The 21,373-nt window shown below is 41.6% G+C and overlaps 1 protein-coding gene across 6 annotated transcripts in view; it reads left to right on the top strand.

Moving 5' to 3' along the window:
• Positions 1-21,373, top strand: part of rbks (ribokinase) — a 158,722-nt gene that overhangs the window by 10,879 nt on the left and 126,470 nt on the right. For 2 of the 6 annotated variants that reach the window (XM_043687229.1, XM_043687230.1), the window contains exon 2: positions 10,005-10,076. The exons of 3 other annotated variants lie outside the window; for them this stretch is intronic. In XM_043687229.1, the coding sequence (XP_043543164.1) occupies positions 10,036-10,076 (41 nt within the window). In that variant the 5' untranslated portion in view covers positions 10,005-10,035. The remainder of the gene's footprint in view (positions 1-10,004; positions 10,077-21,373) is intronic. One more of the 6 variants, XM_043687231.1, reaches the window with a different exon arrangement.

The following is a 21,373-nucleotide window of genomic DNA, read 5'->3' as shown; positions in this document are numbered from 1 at the left end:
TATTCCCAACGCCCCTCCCCCAAGTTCCTCCTCTCTACCTTTTACCTTAGCCTGCTTGGCACACCCTCCTCATTCCTGAAGAAAGGGCTTATCCCGAAACGTCGATTCTCCTGTTCCTTTGATGCTGCCTGACCTGCTGCGCTTTTCTAGCAACACTTTTTTAAGCTTTAACCTTAAGGATCCCATGACAATATCAAAAAGAAAAGAAAATGAAATCTCTCAGTGTCTTGGTTAACAACTAAAAGTAAATTATCTGGTCATTAAATTTAGTGCAGTTTGTAGTTCATTGCTGTGCACAAATTCACTGTCACGTTTCTTATTACGAGTATGATTGTACTTTAAAACTAGTTAGGATAGAATAGCCATTTATTGTCATTTGTAATTTTTAAACACAAAAAAAGTGAAAAGTGTTTAAGTCACCATACCATGGTGCCTATGATAATAAAAGCTGGTGTAGGTAAGAAAACAATTGAAGACAAAGTCCATCTTAGTTGAATTCCTAGCTCCTGCGTTCAGGAAAGACGGTACCATTGTGAGGCCATCACACTTGTTGCTATGATTTGGAGATCCGGTGTTGGACTGGGGTGTACAAAGTTTAAAAATCACACAACACCAGGTTTAATTGGAAGCACACTAGCTCCTTCATCAGGTGATAGTATTTCAGCAACAAGTCCACTAGGACAGAAGTTGTTGCTGAAGCAAGCTGTTCACTCCAGGCCACTGGAATCCCAGGCAGCAAAACTCTGCAGAAGCTGCTCCAAGGACCAATCACTGCTTTGTTGCAAAATACTTCAGAGCAATCAAAATATGAAAAGTATAATGTAAATGCATATGTGCCTCATTCACACTGTATTTTAAACAGTTAAGGAAAATAATGCTTAAATTACAATGAGAAGATGCTGTGTATTGCATAATCATCATATTCTCTGAATTTAGTAATTTTCTTTATCTTTTCAGTTGAATTGTTTCAATTACAATTGCTATTATCAAATCTCTTCAGAAATCAAAGAGTCTTTTTGCTCTCCTGAAGTACTGCATGTTTTCCAACCTTCCCTTCCTTTCCAATCTAGTGCAAAGAATTGTTGGTGGATTCTAGCATTCCTAGGTTAAAACGTCTGATCTGATTTGTTGCCGTAATAGTAGGTTGCAGCTATTTCCTCTCTGACTTTGGCTGTCTTTGCTGTGCTAATCACACTGAAAATAATCTCAAGGTAAATAACACCTTTATCTGTTCGTTAGGAGGGTGATATGTTGGCTCAGTGGTTAGCATTGCTGCCTCACAGTACCAGAGCCCCAGGTTCGATTCCACCCTCGAGCAACTGTCTGTGTGGAGTCTGTGCATTCTCCTCCTGTCTGCGAGTGTCTCCTCCTGGTGCTCTGGTTACCTCCAACAGTCCAAAGATGTAGAAGTTGGGTGGATTGGCCGTGTTAAATTGACCAGAGTGTCCAGGCTGGGTGGATTAGCCATGGGAAATGCAGGGTTACAGAATAATGTGGGGGTTGTTGGATGGGATACCTTTTGGAGGGTCACTGTAGACTCAATGAGACAAATGGCCGGCTTCCACACTGGAGAGATTACACATTTGCAGCCTTGTGGACTCCACATTCAGCTTTAAAATATCAGATTGTGACCTCTGCTTTTGTTTAATTGTGTTTTTTTTTGATGGCAGCTTCACGTTCTATTCAGATTTCCCTATCCAAATACTGCTCACTTTTTGCCTCTCCCCATCATCCTTTTCAATCTTTGATTTCTCCTGCCTTTCACTTGCGCTGACCTCCCCTTTTCATCTCTTCATTTATCTTTTACTTGGTTAAGACCTATTATGGTTTTAACTTTATCCAATACTGCCAAAAGGTCTTTGTCTGCCTCCATGAGTTTCTCCTGACCTGCTGGATATCTCAACTATAAAGTGAGAACTGCAGATCCGAGTCGAAAAGTGTGGTGCTGGAAAAGCACAGCCGATCAGGCAGCATCTGAGGAGCAGGAGAGTGGACGTTTCGAACGTGAGCTCTTCATCAGGAATGAGGGGATGGCCCAAAGGGGCTTGGGGGTGGGGTGGGAGGGGGATGGTAGCTGGGAATGTGATAGTTAGATGAAGGTGGAGGGTGATGGTGATGGGTCGGAGAGGAGGGTGGAGCAGATAGGTGGGAAGGAAGATGAACAGATAGGACAGTTGAAGAGTACGGTGCCGATTTGGAAGGTTGATTCTGGGATAGGGTGAGGGAGGAGAAATGACGAAACTGGTGAAATCGACATTGATCCTGTGTGGTTGGAGGGTCCCAAGACAGAAGATGAGGCGTTCTTCCTCCAGGCGTCGGGCAGCTAGAATTTGGCGGTGGAGGAAGCCCTGGGCCTGCATATTCTTGACAGAGTGGAGGGGAGGGGGAGTTAAAGTGGTAGGGTTGTTTAGTGCATGTGTCCCAGAGATGTTCAATGAAACTTTCTGTAAGTTGGTGTCCTGTCTCCCCAATGTCGAGGAGGCCACATCGGGAGAAACGGACACAGTAATGACGTGTGTAGAAGTACGGGTAAGTCTTTATTGGATGTAGAAGGATCCTTTGGGGCTTTGGACTGAGGTGAAAGGGGGAGGTGTGGGCACAAGCTTTGCACTTCGTGCAGTGGCAGAGGAAGGTGCCGGGAATGGAGGGTGGTTTGGTGGGAGGTGTGGACCTGACAAGAGAGTCACGGAGGGAATGGTCTCTGCGGAACGCAGATCGGGATGGGGAAGGAAATATGTCCCTGGTGGTGGGGTCTGTTTGTAGCTGGTGGAAATGGCGGAGAATGATGTCTTGTATCCAGAGCTTGGTGGGATGGAAAGTGAGGACTGATGGGTTCTGTCCTTGTTGCAGTTGGAGGGGTACGATTCAAAGGCAGAGGTGTGGGAAGTGGAGGAGACATGCTGGAGGACACCGTCGACCACGTGGGAGAAGAAATTGCATTCTTTGAAGAAGGAGGCCATCTGGGATGTTCTATGTCACTGGAGATGGAGAGGTTTTGGAAGGGGAGGGAAGTGTCTGAGAGGGCGCAGGTGATCTTGAGTTCAGGGTGGAAGGCGTTAGTGAAGATGATTAACTCCTCGTGGGTGCATGAGGTGACGCTGATACAGTCGTCAATGTAGCGAAGGAAATAGTGAGGAGTGTTGCTGGTTGAACTTATCTCTGCATACCTTGTCACTATCCTGTCCCCCTTGGTCCAGGATCTCCCCACCTACCTTCGGGACACCACCCACATCCTCCATGACTTTCACTTCCCAGCCTCCAATAACTCGTCTTCACTATGGATATCCAGTCCCTGTACACATCCATCCGCCATGACGAAGGCCTCAAGCCATCTGTATCTTCCTCTCCCGCCGACCTAACCAGTACCCTTCCCCACCCACATCCTCCATGACTTTCACTTCCCAGCCTCCAATACCTCGTCTTCACTATGGATATCCAGTCCCTGTACACATCCATCCGCCATGACGAAGGCTCCAAGCCATCTGTATCTTCCTCTCCCGCCGACCTAACCAGTACCCTTCCACTGACACGGTCATTAGATTAGCTGAACTGGTTCTCACCCTCAACAACTTCTCCTTCGAATCGTCCCACATCTTCCAAACCAAAGTGGTAGCCAAGGGCACCTGCATGGGCCCCAGCTATGCCTGTGTCTTCGGGTACGTGGAACAGTCCATCTTCTGCAGCTACACCGGCACCATTCTCCACCATTTCCTCTGCTACATTGTTGACTGTATCGGCGCCACATTGTGCTCCCACGAGGAGGTTGAACAGTTCATCAACTTCACCTTTACCTTCCACCCTGACCTCAAGTTCACTTGGACCATCTCAGACACCTCCCTCCCCTTCCTGGACCTCAATTTCTGGCGACTGACTCAACATGGACATCTACTTCAAACCCACAAGCTCCCACCCTGCCTCCTGAAGAAATGCTATCCCTTGCTCCCAAATCCTCTGCCTCTGCTGCATCTGCTCCCAGGAGGATCAATTGCACCACAGAACATCCCAGATAGCCACCTTCAAGGACTGCAATTTCCCCTCCCACATGTTTGACGATGCCCTCCAGTACATCTCCTCCACTTCCCACACCTTCACCTTCATCTACGTATCGCATTTCCAGTTCTCCTTCCTCCTCTTCCCCCACCCCTCCATATCTCCCCTATATCTCTCAGCCCCCTTGGGCCACCCCTCGTTCCTGATGAAGTGCTCATGCTCGAAATGTTGATTCTCCTGCTCCTCAGATGCTGCCTAACCGGCAGCACTACGCTTTTCGACTATGATGTATTTCGTGCTTTTATTTATTTATCTCTCAAATTGTGAGATTTTGGATGTCCACGTTGTTCAGAGACTCCTTAACCACCTTTCTACTTTTAATGCCATTGATTGATCTATTCTCTCAAGTCCACCATGGTATTGCTGTTATTCACTGTCACGTGAACAAATAAAATAGAAGCCAAATTGGACCATTTGGCTCCTGATCTCCTGGGATATTCTCAGGATGCATCCAGAGAATTATCTGCTCCTCTTTGATATTTATAAACTATTTATCATCTGGAGTATGGCATCAGCCTACGTCTTGTTGGCAGTATACAACCCAACATCTTTACCTCCTCAATCAATCCAGCCTGCCAACACTAAGATGGAGATGAACTATAATTTCTTCTAACTTCCTGTCAGTAAGCCAAATCCATTCTCTTTGGCTCCTTCCAGCATACATTCTAGCCTTAATTCTATTTACATTGTTAGCTGCTGAATGCGACTCTGTTGTAGAACTTTGACACTTCTTGACTACAAGCTTTGCTTTCTCTCCATATTTGCTTTGTTCCATATCATTTCCTATCTCTGCCTCTTTCTGTCACCACTGCCCAAATCTGTGATTTCATCAGCTCCAGGATCAACTTCTCTGAAAGATTATTGACCATAAACATATATTTCTCTTTTTGCAGATGCTGCCAGAAGCACATTATGAACAAAAGTGTTTTTAAACATGTGGATTAGAAAAAAATATTTTAGATGTCATGACATACCTCTGAAGCTAGTAGGATTTGAGTTTACTCTTGTTTTGGATTTCTAGCATCTATCTTATTTTGCTCAGACCGGCTTCAGCACACTATATGACCACAAAGCCATTTTGTCCATCGAGTCTGCTCTGCCATTCATTCATAAAGTGCAGTAAATGCCCTTTGGTCCAGAGAGTCTGCACTGACAATAACTACTGCTAAAGGCTAATCCCAATTTCCTGCACTTGTCCCATGTCATTGAATATCATGACTGATGTGTTTCTCAACTCCATTCTCTTCTCTTCTCACCATAACCCTTGATCCATCAAGAATCTATATCTATCTTTAAATACAGTTAATGATTTGGCCTCCTCAGCTTTCTACAGAAATGAGTTCCACAGATTCATCACCCTCTGGTTGAAGAAATTCATTCTCTTCTTAGTTCTAAAGGGTCATCCCTTCATTCTGAGGCCTCAAGTCCTACCCTTTTCTACAGAAGGGAAAAACTTCTCCATGTCCACTCTATCCAGGCCTCTCCATATTATGTAGGTTTCAATCAGATTCCTCTGCCCTTGCCCAACCCCCATGTTCTTCTAAACTCCATCAAATTCAGATGTGGAGCCCTGAACTACTGCTCATGTGACATGCCTTTCAACCCCCGAATCGTTCTTTTAAACCTTCTCTGGACCCCTTCTAATGCCAGCACATCCTTCCTGAGATACCAGACCCAAAACTGCTCATACTATTTCAATTGTGATCTGACCAGAGCCTGAAACAGCCTCGGCAGTACTTTACTGATCTTGTATTCTAGCCTTCTTGAAATGAATGTTGACATTGCATTTGCCTTCCTAACTGCCAACTGAATCAGCATGGTAACCTTAAGAGAATTCTGAACTAGGACTGTCAAATCCCTTTGTTGCTTCAGATTTCTGAAGCCTTTTCCTGTTTAGAAAATAGTGTACACCTCTATTCTTACTACCAAAGTGCATAACCTCACACTTTCCGACACTGTATTCCATTTCTACTTCTTTGCCCACTCCCGAGCTTGTCCAGGTCCTTCTGCAGCCATACTGCTTCCACAACACTGCCTGCCTTTTCACTTATCACTGTGACAATTTGAATTACGGCATCCATATTCCCTGCCTGGGCATGTCCTCCACTCCAAGGTCTGTGTGCCTTATTTGATATCTGAGGTACCATCCTCATTTTCCAATCATTTCCTTAGACATGCCTACTCTTCTCTTAATGTTTTTTTTGCCTTTTGTTCCCATGTGCACAATCAACTCCAATGTGGGACTGCACTTTGTTCACTCCAATCCCACTCCCTCTACTGTTTAGCTGTTTAGTATACTCCTATCCTTTGCAACTTGTTGTTTACATTATTTATTTATTTATTTCTATCTGCCTTAACTTCTCTTTGATTGTACAGTTATCTCCCATTTCTTTCTATTTTCCATCCTATTCAGCATTTCATCATCTTTTGAGATGTCTTTCTTTTGGAAGATGTCAAGATAATTAACATGCATTTTTACCACTGTTGCACCTGAGCAGCACTAATGTTGTGAAAAGGTGACTGAGCCAGAGACTTTTAATTTCTAATAAAATCTTCTGGAAAGCAGGGAAAGCAAGACGTTCTATGTCTTTAACATTCTGGGTGACCTTGTTGGCCTTGAAGCTGAATGATTTAATCTACAATTTGTCATAAGTTGAGAATCACATTAAACTTATTTTTTTTTAAATCAGCTGATTGATGTACAAACGATTGAGCTAACTTTAGCACAACTTGTACAGTTCTTGAGTTTTTTTTCCCCCAGATCTCTTTATGACTCATTATTCATGAGCAGAATGTACAGAAATAGTGCAGGCCATGGGACATAGAGGGCATGTTAGGAGGGTGATGGTGAATCCAAGAAAATATCTAGTGTATAAATGAAAACAATATAACTTTGAATTCTTTTCTTTTTAATCATTGTATGTTTGAATCATAATCAGTTTATTATACTTATGTTGTACTTTTGGTCACAAAATGCATTATGTTCCATTTTGCTTCATTCTTTTCAACATTTGTAGAATGTCTGTGGTACCATCCAGCTGAGGCAATAGTTGGCCAGATTAGATTGTCCTACATTTGATGGACCTGGGCAATTTTCCACAGTGAGCTTAAACCAGTGTTTAAAAGTGCCTGGACAAACCCCTGTAAAAACAAAACGTGTGAAGAAACAAATTTTAGACAGCATATTTGGCACATTACAGACATTTAATTATTGATGGTTTGCTGATTTATTTGTTTCATATTTTCAGTTAAACGATTCCATTATTAAGCAATGGCTCTTCCCACTGAGGCATATATGAAATACAAAAGATTTATCACTTTTGTGTTCTCATATCTTTTTTGTTTTGCAGACAATGCCTGTTTTAGTAAAGATAGAACTATATGTATTTCTAGCGTTTTTGTCTGTTTTATCAATAAGTGCTTAATCCAATAAAAATACTCATCATTAATAATTAGAGGCATTAGCTAACGAATAGGAGCACATTTAATTAGGAACACTTTTTTTTTCCTCTTTGAGTCATTGCTATCCCTTCCCATTGACAATAATCTCTAGTCGACTTAACAACTTCTGTCAAGTTAGCATAGCAAATGATACATTTTTGCAGGAGAGATTTTATCAAATTTTAGGAATCTTAAGTTTGTAGGGTTTTTAATCAGCCTAATCCACTTTTATAATATCATAAAGGAATAATAAAATAGTATAAAGCTATTTTTATTCAAATACTTTGGAATATTGTGTGCAATTCTGGTCTCTTTCCTATCGGAAAGATGTTGTGAAACTTGAAAGGGTTCAGAAAAGATTTACAAGGATGTTGCCAGGGTTGGAGGATCTGAGCTACAGGGAGAGGCTGAATAGGTTGGGGCTGTTTTCCCTGGAGCATCGGAGGCTGAGGGGTGACCTTATAGAGGTTTACAAAATTATGAGGGGCACGGATAGTGTAAATAGACAAAGTCTTTTCCCTGGGGTCGGAGAGTCTAGAACTAGAGGGCATAGGTTTAGGGTGAGAGGGGAAAGAAATAAGAGAGACCTAAGGGGCAACTTTTTCCCGCAGAGGGTGGTACATGAATGGAATGAGCTGCCAGAGGTAGTGGTGGAGGCTGGTACAATTGCAACATTTAAGAGGCATTTGGATGGGTATATGAATAGGAAGGGTTTGGAGGGATATGGGCCGGGTGCTGGCAGGTGGGACAAGTTTGGGTTGGGATATCTAGTCAGTATGGACATGTTGGACCGAAGGGTCTGTTTCCATGCTGTACATCTCTATGACTCTATGACTTGTTATTTCTCTCTTGATTTTCAAAATGGTCACTAAGCGTATAGCATTTTTCTGGCATTTAAAAATAACCTTGAGACATTAACCAATTGCCCTGATGATGCATTTCTGCGTCCAATCTTCTTGTTTGGTTTCTATTAAAAGTTCATGTATTCATCCCACTCATTCTTCAGCTGATTACGTTGCTGACATCAATGGTTTAAGAGTAGTTCTTTATTATATATTGTATAGTGTTGTACTGGCAGTACATTATTAGGAGATATAATCATGTGCTGGTGAGACAATGCAGTTGAGAAAATAGCTCCAGATAAACTTCACAATGCACTAATTTGCTACATTGGCAAAATCCGTTCCAATTGCATTGTCATGATAATGACACGATAATGTACTGTTCTATACAAAGGACACAGTGCTAATTACATCACAGTACTAGACTTATAATTTATTGGCCACAATGCCTAAAGTTCACTGATTGCATTATCTATCTTTTCAATGTGGCATCACAATGCATTTTGGCAAACACCAGATTGCAAGCTGTTGTTGCTTCAATTGAAACAGTCTGAAATCTAACTTATTCCAACTGGAATGTATGTTTTATGAATACAAAGAAGCACTAGCATTCTACCTTCACAAAACAAAATCTTAATTGTACAAAATTTATAGCAGTTATTGACATGAATCTTTCTCTTATTTGAGTTTATTTTTTTTTGCCTGTCTGAGCTCACCTCACCAGCAGGCAACGATTGTGTGGCAACAGCAGCAAACTTAACATTGTTTCAAAAAAGTGGTATGGTGGAGAGGTTGGTGGACAATGCTAGGTTTACAACTAACTGGGTTAACATTTCAAAGTGCTGGGACTATTTAGGGGTCTGGCAGCATCTGTGAAGAGAGAAACAGTTAACATTTTTAGTCAAATGTGATTTTTCCAAAACTGACAAAAGTATTATTAAATAGCAGTCGTATTTGACTCAACATTTCTCAGTGACATCTTTGCACAGGGAAATAAAATTGTTTCCTGAGTTCACTACTTTTATTTCTGCTTTCCAGCATTTATAGCATTTGATTTTACTTTAGTTTTTCTTTAATTTTTATTAGTTTCTCCAGTAGAATTTTATTAAATAACTAGTCAATATGGTTTATATTTTGCAGCTGACATGAGACTTCTCCATATTGTGACCCTGTTTCCAAGGTTAAATAGGCAGAACACTATTTAACACTGGACTTTATTTATAAATTAAGAATTTACACTGAAATGGATAAATCCTCAGTGAGATCCATTGTCACTCATTCGCTTCCCCTTTCAATTTAACAGGTACTGCCATCGTGATTTATTATATTTTTCATGAAGTATCCTTGTCTGTCACTGCCTGTCATAAGAAAGGTCAACTACTATTAGATAATTAAGTGCAAAGTAATGATTACAGCATTATGCAGCTGAAATTTGGTTTTACCCCCATAGTCATTTCCTGCTCAACGACACATCTGGATGTACAGCAGACACTGCTTCACAAACTTTCCCCTCTGCGGGCATTTGCTGACAGCATGTGTTTGAAAATTGCACGTGCGTAAAACAAATTATGGAAATGACAACTCCTGTGCTTTCTTAGTTTGTGGCTTTTGTTTTTAGATTATTTTCAACCCTTCCCATTTCTGTAGCTCCTTTTTCTTATTTCTCTTCAGCAGGCCAGAGTTTGAAGTTACCTCCTGAGGCATGACACCTGGAAACCTGATATTAGGAACTTGGCAAGAGCAGTAAGCTCCTCTTTGATTCCTCTTTTGAATACTGTAGGATGACGCTTAGTTTCTGATCAGTATCTCTTAACTGGTGTGGCTGTGATTTGGGAAACCTGGTGTTTGGTTACATGTTGAGGCATGAATGTGTTTCCCCACTGTTCCTTAACAGAGCTAGTTTGGATGAAGGAAGGAGGAAAATTAAGTATATTGCAATATCTGAAATAAAATTTCCTAATGCTAGGGACGGTAATACTAAAGTACATAGCAAAACAGTTTGAGTAATGTGCACGTAAAGTATACTTGGCAAAATGCAAACACACATTTCTTTTAAGCTGGTTTGGAAAATGTTTTGGGTAGTGAGGTGAGGTAAAATAAAACTCAAAGGTCTGGAGTAGTATTCAGACTGCACCACTGTAATTCTGTTCTACATCAATTTGAATGGTCATTAGTGATCCATGTCAATTGAGTTTAGCCAAGAATATGTACAGGGAATGCTGCATATCAACCTTTGATATTATGGGGCCTAGTTTTCACATTTTTTTTTTACTTATTTTTGAGAGGTTTTATGGAAGTTTCCCACATACCCCATGGTGACTTCTCTTGTGCATCCTTCTGCTTAACACCTCAACTTTCGATTGAAACTCCATGGTGCCCTCCTCAGTCAACGATGCGGTAGCAGAAGTGGAAATGCTTATTACTTTTGGAACCTTTCAATGCTTATGCCACAGGCATCATATTTAAATTCAGCTATATACCACTTCAAATGCTGCAAGCAAGGACCTGCTCTTTAACAAGGGCAAACAAGAATACCATAGTAATGATATGACCTACATGCTCAATATGACACACTGTTTCTCAGACAGGGACCTGGAGTCTCAGAAATTTCCATTTATCATTACTTTGAAGCAATGGTATCTGGAACTTTCCATGTCCGTAACCAAGCTGTTCCAAGACAAGTCCATGTGGTTGAAGTCATTCATAGCCTAAAGGAACATGGTCATGGATTTTGGAGGCCAATTATTTCAGCTTGTGGATATCTCTACAGGAATTCCTCCAGGGTACTATCTTAGGCCCAAACATCTTCAGTTCCCTCATCAGTCACCTTCTTTTCAGATGTTCGCTGATGGCTATACAATGTTCAGCACCATTTGTGACTCCTCAGATACTAAAGCGGTCCATTTCCAAATGCAGGATGATCTGGACTATACCCAGGCTTGAGCTGAAAGGACCATTTTTATGGTACACAAGTTCCAAACAATGATTGTCTCCAAGAGGAAACCTAACCTTTGTCCATTGATGGCATTGCTCTCACTGAATCCTCCACTGTCAACATCATGGGGGTTACAATTTGACTAGAAACTGGACTGGACTAGATATATAAGTACTCTAGATCTAAGCATTCATAGGCAATCTTGCAATAACATGCCTCCTGACTCCCAAATCCTGTCAGTATCTGCAAGGTAGACAAGCAGCAGGCTGGAAGAACCACAGCAAGCCAGGCAGCGACAGGAGGTGGGCAAGTCAACATTTCAGGTATAACCCTTCTTCAGGAATGCAGGTCCAGTCCTAAAGAAGGTTTATAACAGAAATGTTGATTTCTCCACCTTCTGATGCCGTCTGGCTTGCTGTGTTCTTCCAGCCTGCTGCTTGTCTACCTTGGAATCCAGCATCTGCAATTTTTTTTGTCACTATCTGCAAGGCACAATTCAGGAATGCAATGACATTTAACCCCAACCCACCCACAAGTGCAGCTCCAACAACACTCAATGCTTGACGCCATTCAGAGCAAAGCAGCCCACTAGATTGGCAGTATATCCATAAACATTCAGTCCCTCCAACACTGCATAGTTAGTGTGTATCATCTACAAAATGCGCTAATGTATTCACCAAGGCTCTTAGAGATAACACCTTCAAAACCTACAACAACTGCCACCTAGATGGCACCGCATTCAAGTACTCATCAAAGCCACTCAGCATTCTATTTTCCTGTTGCTGGGTCACAATTGTGAAACTCCCAAATAGCATATTTAGTGACCTACACAAAATGGACTACAGCAATTCAGGAAGGTATATTACTATCACCTTTCCAAGGGCAACAGGAATGGGCTATATATATATATCTGTAATGTAAAGAGAAATGTGAGGTTTTGGAAGGCCTTGTCAGGAATGGAGTCACATTTGTTAAGGATTTTGTTTCCACAGAAAATAACATTTTTTTCTTGTAAAATTCTGCTCATAATTATTTAACAGTAACCCAACAGGATTTTTAATGTTTTATTTCTTGTAGTGATTTGGAATTTTAGGATTTTTTTTAATTACAGTTTATGTAGACCTTTTTGTTGCTTCCTATAATATCATTACTTTATCTTTGCTTCTGACTTGGCTTCTTGTTGTTCATTTACTAAGTTCATGTTTATTCTATACCTTTGTCATTATGAACTTTCCCTACTTTGTTATCTGAAGAATTTTGTTCGCAAAGTATGAAAACAACTTCATACCCCGTGGCAAAAAGTCCCCATCAAATGTAGCTCCATTATATCATCCTGATGTACTGACATTCAGGTTTTCATGAGCCTTGTACTAAGTAGTTCATATCTATCTCTGCCTGTGTTCTTTTTTCAGGCTTATAGAGTTCTCACATCCAAGTTTAAACAATTTTTTAAATTTTTCTAATAAATCAGTTCAACTCTTTAAAATATGCCCTTCCTAACCAACATACCCCAAATCTTGCTGAATCACCAACTCTAGCATGATCTCTAGCTGGCTTCTATGAAAACTAAGTTTTTGGCAGGGACACAGCTCATTTTCCTCCTGAGCCCCGAAGTAGATCTGGACAGGGAAGATGAGAGTTCTAATACTTAAATCTTAGAATTATCAATCAAATATCTGGCCATAACTCTTGAGGGTTGTGAGGAAAAGGCAGAGCAGTAGAGTTGTGAATGATCAGATCAGCCGTGATCTCATTGAATTGCAGAACAGAGTCAATGGATTGTATGGCTTGCAGAGTAGATATCTATGAGGATAGATTGGAGAAGTTAGGACTGTTTTCCTTAGAGGCCAGGCTAGAGGGAGATTTTTTAGAATTTTTCAGTGTAGAATGTCACTGGGCAGAGTAGATAGGGAGAAACTGTTGCTCTTCTAAAAAGATGAAAAACAAAGTGCCTCAGATATAAGATAACTTTGCAAAAGAAGCAAATGTGAGGTAAGGAAATCTTCTTCACATCATGGGTTTTGAGAGTGGAATTCACTGACTGGAAATATGGAGGAGGCAGTTTCACTTAGGCATTATAGAAGGCAATTGATGATTGAAATTATTCAAAATTGTAGTAATAATTCTGTAAAATGTTTTTTTTTTTAAAAAACAAAAAGTAGACACAGATTGTAGGCACAAATTTTGTAAAAATGATAGGAGCAGTGTATTATCATTTGCAGGCCTATTACATACTTGAAAATGTGCCTTGCTAGTGGTGAAGGGGTTTAAAGCTTAAAGTCCATTCTCTGGTGTTATGGCTTCTATCGTAATGTAAATTATGTAGTTGGAGGTTTCTTGTACCAATGGATTCAGTTAGTAGAGTAGGCTTTTGGGGCAGAGAGAGAACATTTCTTCTTCCTCACTATTTCTGTACTTATGACCCTTGCAGATTGCCTGCAATCTTTCAAGAGAACTGTGGTTGTTTTCTGAATGGCTTTCAGCCTTGTGCTTTTTTTTGGCTGAGAATTCTCTCTCAGGGTGTCTGTCCAATTCCTGCATGGGGAGTTTTGTTAGAAGGATAGTGGCTGCCAGAGTTATGGAATGGAAGTTCAATCACTGATTGTTCTCCCTTTATTGAAAATTTGGTAAATAGAATCTCACAATTAAGTGCATTTTCTTTGGAGCCTACTGGAAGCTATCTTCGTTGACCAGTATCACCAGAAACCAAGGAAGATACAACTCTGTGTGCTGATCATTCTTCACATCATGAAAGCTGCTTAAGTAAACTCTCTCATTTTTCTTTAAATTTATCCCTTAATTCTGTTTGTCTGGCTGTCATAGTGAGAGTAGGGGCTGAAGTCAAACAATATTGGGTTTAAAATCATAGACCTGAATTAGATAACCTTGTTTATCTTGTTCAACTAAAGCTACTATTTTAATAATAGCTTGGTAATTCTTTTGTTTAAGCCTGGTGTCTGGTATTGGTTAATTACATTCTTGGACTGGTGACTCAGAAGATCTGGTAAGGCATCATTGGGGTCAATTTTGAAGGTCTTTTGTTTTAATTTTACAGTGTTGGAATGCAGGAATAGGGAAGCTAATTCGATTTGGCGGTCTATCTTCATGTTATAACAATTGGCATGTCCTACAATGAAATGCAACAGGCTTATTAATTTCCGTGAATTTTGTAGGTTATATTAAATTTATTTTCCAAGCCCAATTTTACAGCATTCTGTTAGAATGAACATATTGAACAGCAAATTATGACTAATTTGAATGAAATGTTTCTTTTTAACTTAAAATCTGAGAAGTATAACATATTTTAATTTCTTCCTTCAGTTCTTTAGTCTCAGCCAAATTTACAGATACAAGCAAAAAGTATACTGCAATATTAGTTGCTGAAGAGTTCAAATACAGACACAATCCAAAAGGAGATGGAGGGTCAAGTTTTAATATTGGCAGACTAAGTTGCAGAAGCTGTTTATTTGCTGTTTGTTGCACAAAACTCTTGCTAGTGTTTGCCTACGAAAGGTGACCACAATAGAAACTGATCAGAATTCTGTTAAGTTTCCAATCATTAATAACACAGGTGAAGTTCCATGAGAGCCCGCCTACTCGCCAGCTGTAACTTTGGCAGAAGAGCACAGAAACACCAGAAACAGTGTGAACAATTTTGTGCTGTTTTCTAGAGTTTTTGGAACACCATTACCGAGGTGACAGTGGGAGAACCCACACACATATTCACCCCCTCTCTTTTTATCATGGAATTTTGAAACTGATGAATACTGGATGGGGGCGTAGAAAGATGGGTTAGTAAATTTGCAGATGACACAAAAGTTGGTGGAGTTATGGGCAGCATGGAAGGATGTTGCAGGTTGAAGAGCAACATAGATAAGCTGCAGAGCTGAGCTGAGAGGGAGCAAATGGAATTTAATGCAGAAAAGTGTGAGGTGATTCATTTTGGAAGGAGTCAGATGGATATGGAGTACTGGGCCAAAGGTAAGATTCTTGGTAGTGGGGTGTAGGTTTGCTCGCTGAGCTGTAGGTTTGATATCCAGACCTTTCATTATTTGGCGAGGTAACATCATCAGTGGCGACCTCCAAGTGAAGCGAAGCTGTTGTCTCCTGCTTTCTATTTTATGTTTGTCCTGGATGGGGTTCCTGGGGTTTGTGGTGATGTCATTTCCTGTTCGTTTTCTGAGGGGTTGATAGATAGTATCTTGATCTATGCGACCCCTAGGACTCATAACGGCACACAAACCAACAGCCATGCTCAGACAACAACTCACCAGAACGAAGGACCCGAGACCCAGCATGAGCAAGACGAATGTAGTGTACAAAATACCATGCAAGGACTGCACTAAACACTATATAGAACAAACAGGAAGACAGCTAACAATCCGCATACATGAACATCAACTAGCCACGAAACGACACGAACAGCTATCCTTAGTAGCCACACACGCAGACAACAAGCAACATGAATAACGTTTGCAACAAAAACTTCCAGCTCGGCGAACAGAACCACAACAGATCTATGTGTTTGTTTATGGCGTTGTGGTTGGAGTGCCAGGCCTCTAGGAATTCTCTGGCATGTCTTTGCTTAGCCTGTCCCAGGATAGATGTGTTGTCCCAGTCGAAATCGTGGTTTTTTTCCTCCGTGTGTAGGGCTCCGAGGGAGAGAGGGTCGTGTCTTTTTGTGGCTAGCTGGTGTTCATGTATCCTGGTGGCTAACTTTCTTCCTGTTTGTCCTACGTAGTGTTTGTGGCAGTCCTTGCATGGAATTTTGTAGATGATGTTGGTTTTGTCCATGGGATGTACTGGGTCTTTTAAGTTTATTAGTTTTTGTTGAGAGCGTTGGTGGGTTTGTGTGCTACGAGGATTCCGAGGGATCTTAGTAGTCTGGCTGTCATTTCTGAAACTACTTTGATGTATGGTAAGGTGGTTAGGGTTTCTGGCTGTGTTTGGTCTGCATGTCGTGGTTTGTTCTTGAGGAATCTGCGGTCTGTATTTTTTGAGTATCCGTTCTTCATGAATACGTTGTATAGGTGGTTCTCCTCTGTTTCTGAAGTTTGTCTGTGCTGCAGTATGATGCTTCGGTGTGTTCGATTTTATTGGTAAAGGGATTGAGTTTCAAAGCCGTGAGGTCATGTTGCAGCTGTACAAAACTCTTTCGTGGCGGCACTTGGGGTATTACTTACAGTTCTGGTCACCACATTATGGGAAGGATGTGGACGCTTTGGCAAGGGTCCAGAGGAGATTTACCTGGATGTTGTCTGGTGTGGAGGGAAGGCTGAGGGACTTGAGGCTGTTTTTCGTTAGAGAGTAAAAGGTTAAGAGGTGACTTAATGGAGACATACAAAATGATCAAGAGGGTTAGATAGGGTGGACAGTGAGAGCCTTTTTCCTTGGTTGGTGATGGCTAGCACAAGGGGATCTGGTTTTAATTGAGAGAATTGATAGATATAGGACAGATGTCAGAGATAGGTTCTTTACTCCAAGTAGTAGGGGTGTGGAACACTCTGCCTGCAACAGTAGTAGACTTGCCAACTTTGAGGGCATTTAAATGGTCGTTAGATGAACATATGGATGATAATGGAATAGTGTAGGTTAGATGGGCTTCAGATTGGTTTCACAGGTTGGCGCAACATCAAGAGCCGAAGGGTGTGTACTGCGCTGTAACGTTCTGTATAGCAAGTGAAAAATGTGGTTACTGATCAGAATTGAAGTGGGTTTGTCAATTGGCATTAGAAGTTCTTAGCTCTTGGTTATCCCGATATGGTGTCCCTATATTCCACTTTCTCACTAGATATTGTTAGTTATCTGTGAGTTATTATATGAAAGGAAACTAGTCCAATCTAATAGAAACATTTGTCACTATAAGTCAGGAAGGGCATGGATAGGGTGAATCGTCAAGATCTTTTTCTCTAGGGTAGGGGAGTCCAAGCTAGAGAGCACAGGTTTAAGGTGAGAGGGGAAAGATGTAAAGGGGACCTAAGGGTCAACATTTTCATGCAAAGGGTGGTGCAGAACCTGGAATGAGCTGTCAAAAGAGCTGGTTTAGTTAAAGCATTTAAAAGGCATCTGATGGGTGTATGAATGGGAAAGGTTTAGAGGGATATGGGCCAAATGATGACAGGACTAGATTAATGTAGGATATCAGGTCGGTATGTACGATTTGGACTGAAGAGTCTGTTTCCATGCTGTACGTCTCTATGACGCTAACTGAGAGATGTTGCAGAATTACACCAATGTGTTATAATTAATTAATTCTCATCACTCGGTCCAAAGTCTGCCTGGATTTATAATCTATTTGATGTTCAGTTGTGCCAAACACACGAAGAGTAAAGGCTGTCTCAACAGTGAACTCTGGTTATTAGGCTAATGACTTGGCTTTGTCGTAGAATAAATGGAGAATGAAAAAGGCTATTGGAGCACCATCCCAAGGCCAATTGTTAGCCAACGGTTGTATGATTTAAATGTATGTTTTTTCTATGTGTTTAATTTCCTTTTTTGGTAAAGTCCCTTTTGCTTGGAAGTGAACTGAGGAGTTTACTTTTGGATATACCAATGACCTGGATAGGCACAGGAGACAATTTCAAAATTTGAGAGTTGTAAAACTTGTAAATGTTGGAAACAATGCAAATAGGAATAAAATCAGGGCATAAACAGAAATAAGCTGAAGCGTGGCAGACTAAATTTATTGTAGAGAAATGTGAAATGTTAACTTCAGTAGTTTGAGCACAATACTGGGCAACAGAGTGAGAGCAACAGCATAAATGATGAGAACAGCAGCAGATTAGTTTAGGATATCTGGTTGGCACTCTGTAACTCTAAGTCTGTCAACTCTTAGCGAGGGAATATTACAACCTTAAACCGCCTCTAATTCTGAGATGCTATCAGTTTTGCTCGGCAGTTCGAGAACCAAATGAAACTGCATCAGGATATCTGATGAGGTTAAGATGACTGGCAGAGGCATGTGATTTTGGTTTAACCCCAAGTGAAATGCTGAGAAAATATTTGGTATGTGGGATTAATTATATAACCATGCAAAAACCCCTATTAGCTGAAGCCAACTGGACTTCAAACAAGCACCATAACTGGTTTTGTCATTAAAAAATGCAGAAGGTGGAGTTTGAGTTACTGGGTACTCTGACAGAAGTCAGCATCCTTGCCAGGGAGGATGAGCTTGGGGAACATCATTTTAATAGAATCCTTTATAGAGTGGAAACAGGCCATTCAGCACAACAAGTCCACATTGGCTGATCAACCTAACCTGGACACTATGGGCAATTTAGCATGGCGAATCCACCCAATCTTTACATCTGTGAACTGTTGGAGGAAACCAGAGCACCTCTGGAGGAAACCCATGCAAACACCAGACAGTTGCCCAAGCTGAATTAAACCCAGGTCCTTGGCGCTGTAAGGCAGCAGTGCTAACCACTGAGCCACCATGCCGCCTCCACTTGAGTAAAGGCAATTGCTTAGTGTCATTTAGGACATATCCTGAACAGAGGCACTCTGTCAGCCCATAGCAAAAATGCCAAGCGGTTAAAAGTTTCCCTATGATCTGGGCTAACAGGCATTGTAGTTGCAGCTGGCATTCTGACTGAAGATAGCAAAGAGTCCTGCTAGGCCTGAATTGAATAAGAGAACTCATAGACCAGCATTCAAGAGAGTCCACACCCTGGAACATTCACCTCCAGCTGGTTTGGAACAGTTAAATTGCTTAACAACATCCAAACCAGAACCAAATAAGAAATCTACATTGCTAACTGACAGAGTTAGCAGTTACTGCCTTTGCTGTTGAATTCATGTATCACTGGACATTGGAGTGTATCTGGGGAAATGAAAAAAACAGTGAAATTCACAACTGATCTTGAAGGAACCTGTTGGGAGAGGTCACAGCACAGAAATAGACAGATGTTTTAAGCGTAGCCTTAAAATAAGTCTGCAGTAGTGAGTAGAGTGGGTTCTTTCTTGATTATATGTTTTATTGAGCTATGTCTCTTAATTACACTTAAAATATAAGCCACATATATTAATTTAACTGGAGCAGTGTTTTGTCGAGGAATAAGACAGTGCTCTTTTCTGGGTCTGTAGATTTGAAAGAAGCAAAAATGGCTCTTAGCAGAGTGATATGCTCTTCTTGCTGGATTTTAGGGGGACCCAGGAGGTGGGGAGCAAAGAGCTCAATCTGAGACTGGTACAGTTGAGAACAAAGGAGAGTCAAACAGTCAGGGCAGGCAGGGACAAAGCAGAGAACAAGGTAAGACTGATAAATTAAACTGCATTTATTTCAATGCAAGAGGCCTAACAGGGAAGGTAGATGAACTCAGGGAATGGTTAGGAACATGGGACTGGGATATCATCGCAATTACAGAAACATTGCTCAGGGATGGACAGCACTGGCAACTTAATCTTCCAGGATACAAATCTTATAGGAAGGACAGAAAGGGGGGCAAGACAGGAGGGGGGTGGTGTTTTTGATAAAGAATAGCATTACAGCTATACTGAGGGAACATAATCCCAGAAATACATCCAGGGAAGATATTTGGGTGGAACTGAGAAATAAGAAAGGGATGATCACCTTATTGGGATTGTATTGTAGACCCCCCCCAATAAAGAGGGAAATTGAGAAACAAACTTGTAAGGAGATCTCAGCTATCAGTAAGAGTAATAGGTGGGGGACTTTAACTTTCCCAACGTAGACTGGGACTGCAATAGTGTTAATGGTTTAGATGGAGAGGAATTTGAAAATTTTCTGATTCAGTATATGGATGTACTGACCAGAGAGGGTGCAAAACTTGACCTACTCTTGGGAATTAAGGCAGGGCAGGTGACTGAGGTGTAAATGGGGGAGCACTTTGGGGCTTGCGACCATAATGCTATTAGTTTTAAAATAGTGATAGAAAAGGATAGTCCAGATCTAAAGGTTGAAATTCTAAATTGGAGAAAGGCCAATTTTGATGGTATTAGGCAAGAACTTTCAAAAGCTGATTGGGGCAGATGTCTGCAGGTAAAGGGATGGCTGGAAAAAAGGAAGCCTTCAGAAATGAGATAATGAGAGTCTAGAGACAGTAAATTCCTGTTAGGATGAAAGGAAAGGCTGGTAGGTATAGGTAATGCTGGATGACTAAAGAAATTGAGGGTTTGGTTAAGAAGAAAAAAGAACCTCTGGCACGAGGTCTGGCCCTGAGGCCCAGAAGGGAAAGGGGGAGAGGTGGAGAGTGCTGGTTATAGGAGACTCTATAGTTAGAGGGACAGACAGGCGGTTCTGTGGACATGGGCGAGACTCTCGGATGGTTTGTTGCCTCCCGGGTGCCAGGGTCCGAGACGTCTCGGACCGTATCTTCAGAATCCTTAAGGGGGAGGGTGTGCAGCCAGAAGTTGTGGTGCACATTGGCACCAATGACATAGGTAGGAAGAGGGGTGGGGAGGTCATTCAGGAGCTCAGGGAGTTAGGCTGGAAGCTAAAAGCTAGGATGGACAGAGTCGTCATCTCTGGGTTGTTGCCGGTGCCATGTGACAGTGAGGCAAGAAATAGGGAGAGAGTGCAGTTGAACACGTGGCTGCAAGGATGGTGTAGGAGGGAGGGTATTTGGACAATTAGACTACATTCTAGGGAAGGTGGGACCTGTACAAGCAGGACTGGTTGCACCTGAACCAGAAGGGCACCAATATCCTGGGAGGTAGGTTTGCTAGCACTCCCGGGGGGGTGATTTAAACTAATTTGGCAGGGGGATGGGATCCGGACTTGTAGTCCAGCAAGTAGGTTAGCTGTTCTTCAGGATGTCCAAGAATGTAGGGAGGCTGTGGAGAAGGTAGCACTGACAGGGAATACTTGTGGACACAGAGATGGGCTCAAGTGTGTATACTTCAATGTAAGGAGTATCAGAAATAAGGTGGGTGAACTTAAGGCGTGGATTGGTACTTGGGACTACGATGTTGTGGCCATCATGGAAACGTGGATAGAAGAGGGACAGGAATGGTTGTTGGAGGTTCCTGGTTACAGATGTTTCAGTAAGATTAGGGGGGGTGGCGTTGCTAGAGGGGGTGTGGTGTTGCTAATTAGAAATGGTATAATGGCTGCAAAAAGGCAGTTCGAGGGGGATCTGCCTTT

This window comes from Chiloscyllium plagiosum, chromosome 3 (assembly GCF_004010195.1).
Source record: "Chiloscyllium plagiosum isolate BGI_BamShark_2017 chromosome 3, ASM401019v2, whole genome shotgun sequence".
NCBI classification, from domain to species: Eukaryota; Metazoa; Chordata; class Chondrichthyes; order Orectolobiformes; family Hemiscylliidae; genus Chiloscyllium; species Chiloscyllium plagiosum.
Note: the sequence above shows the minus strand (reverse complement) of the source record. Positions and strands in the feature narration are given on the sequence as shown.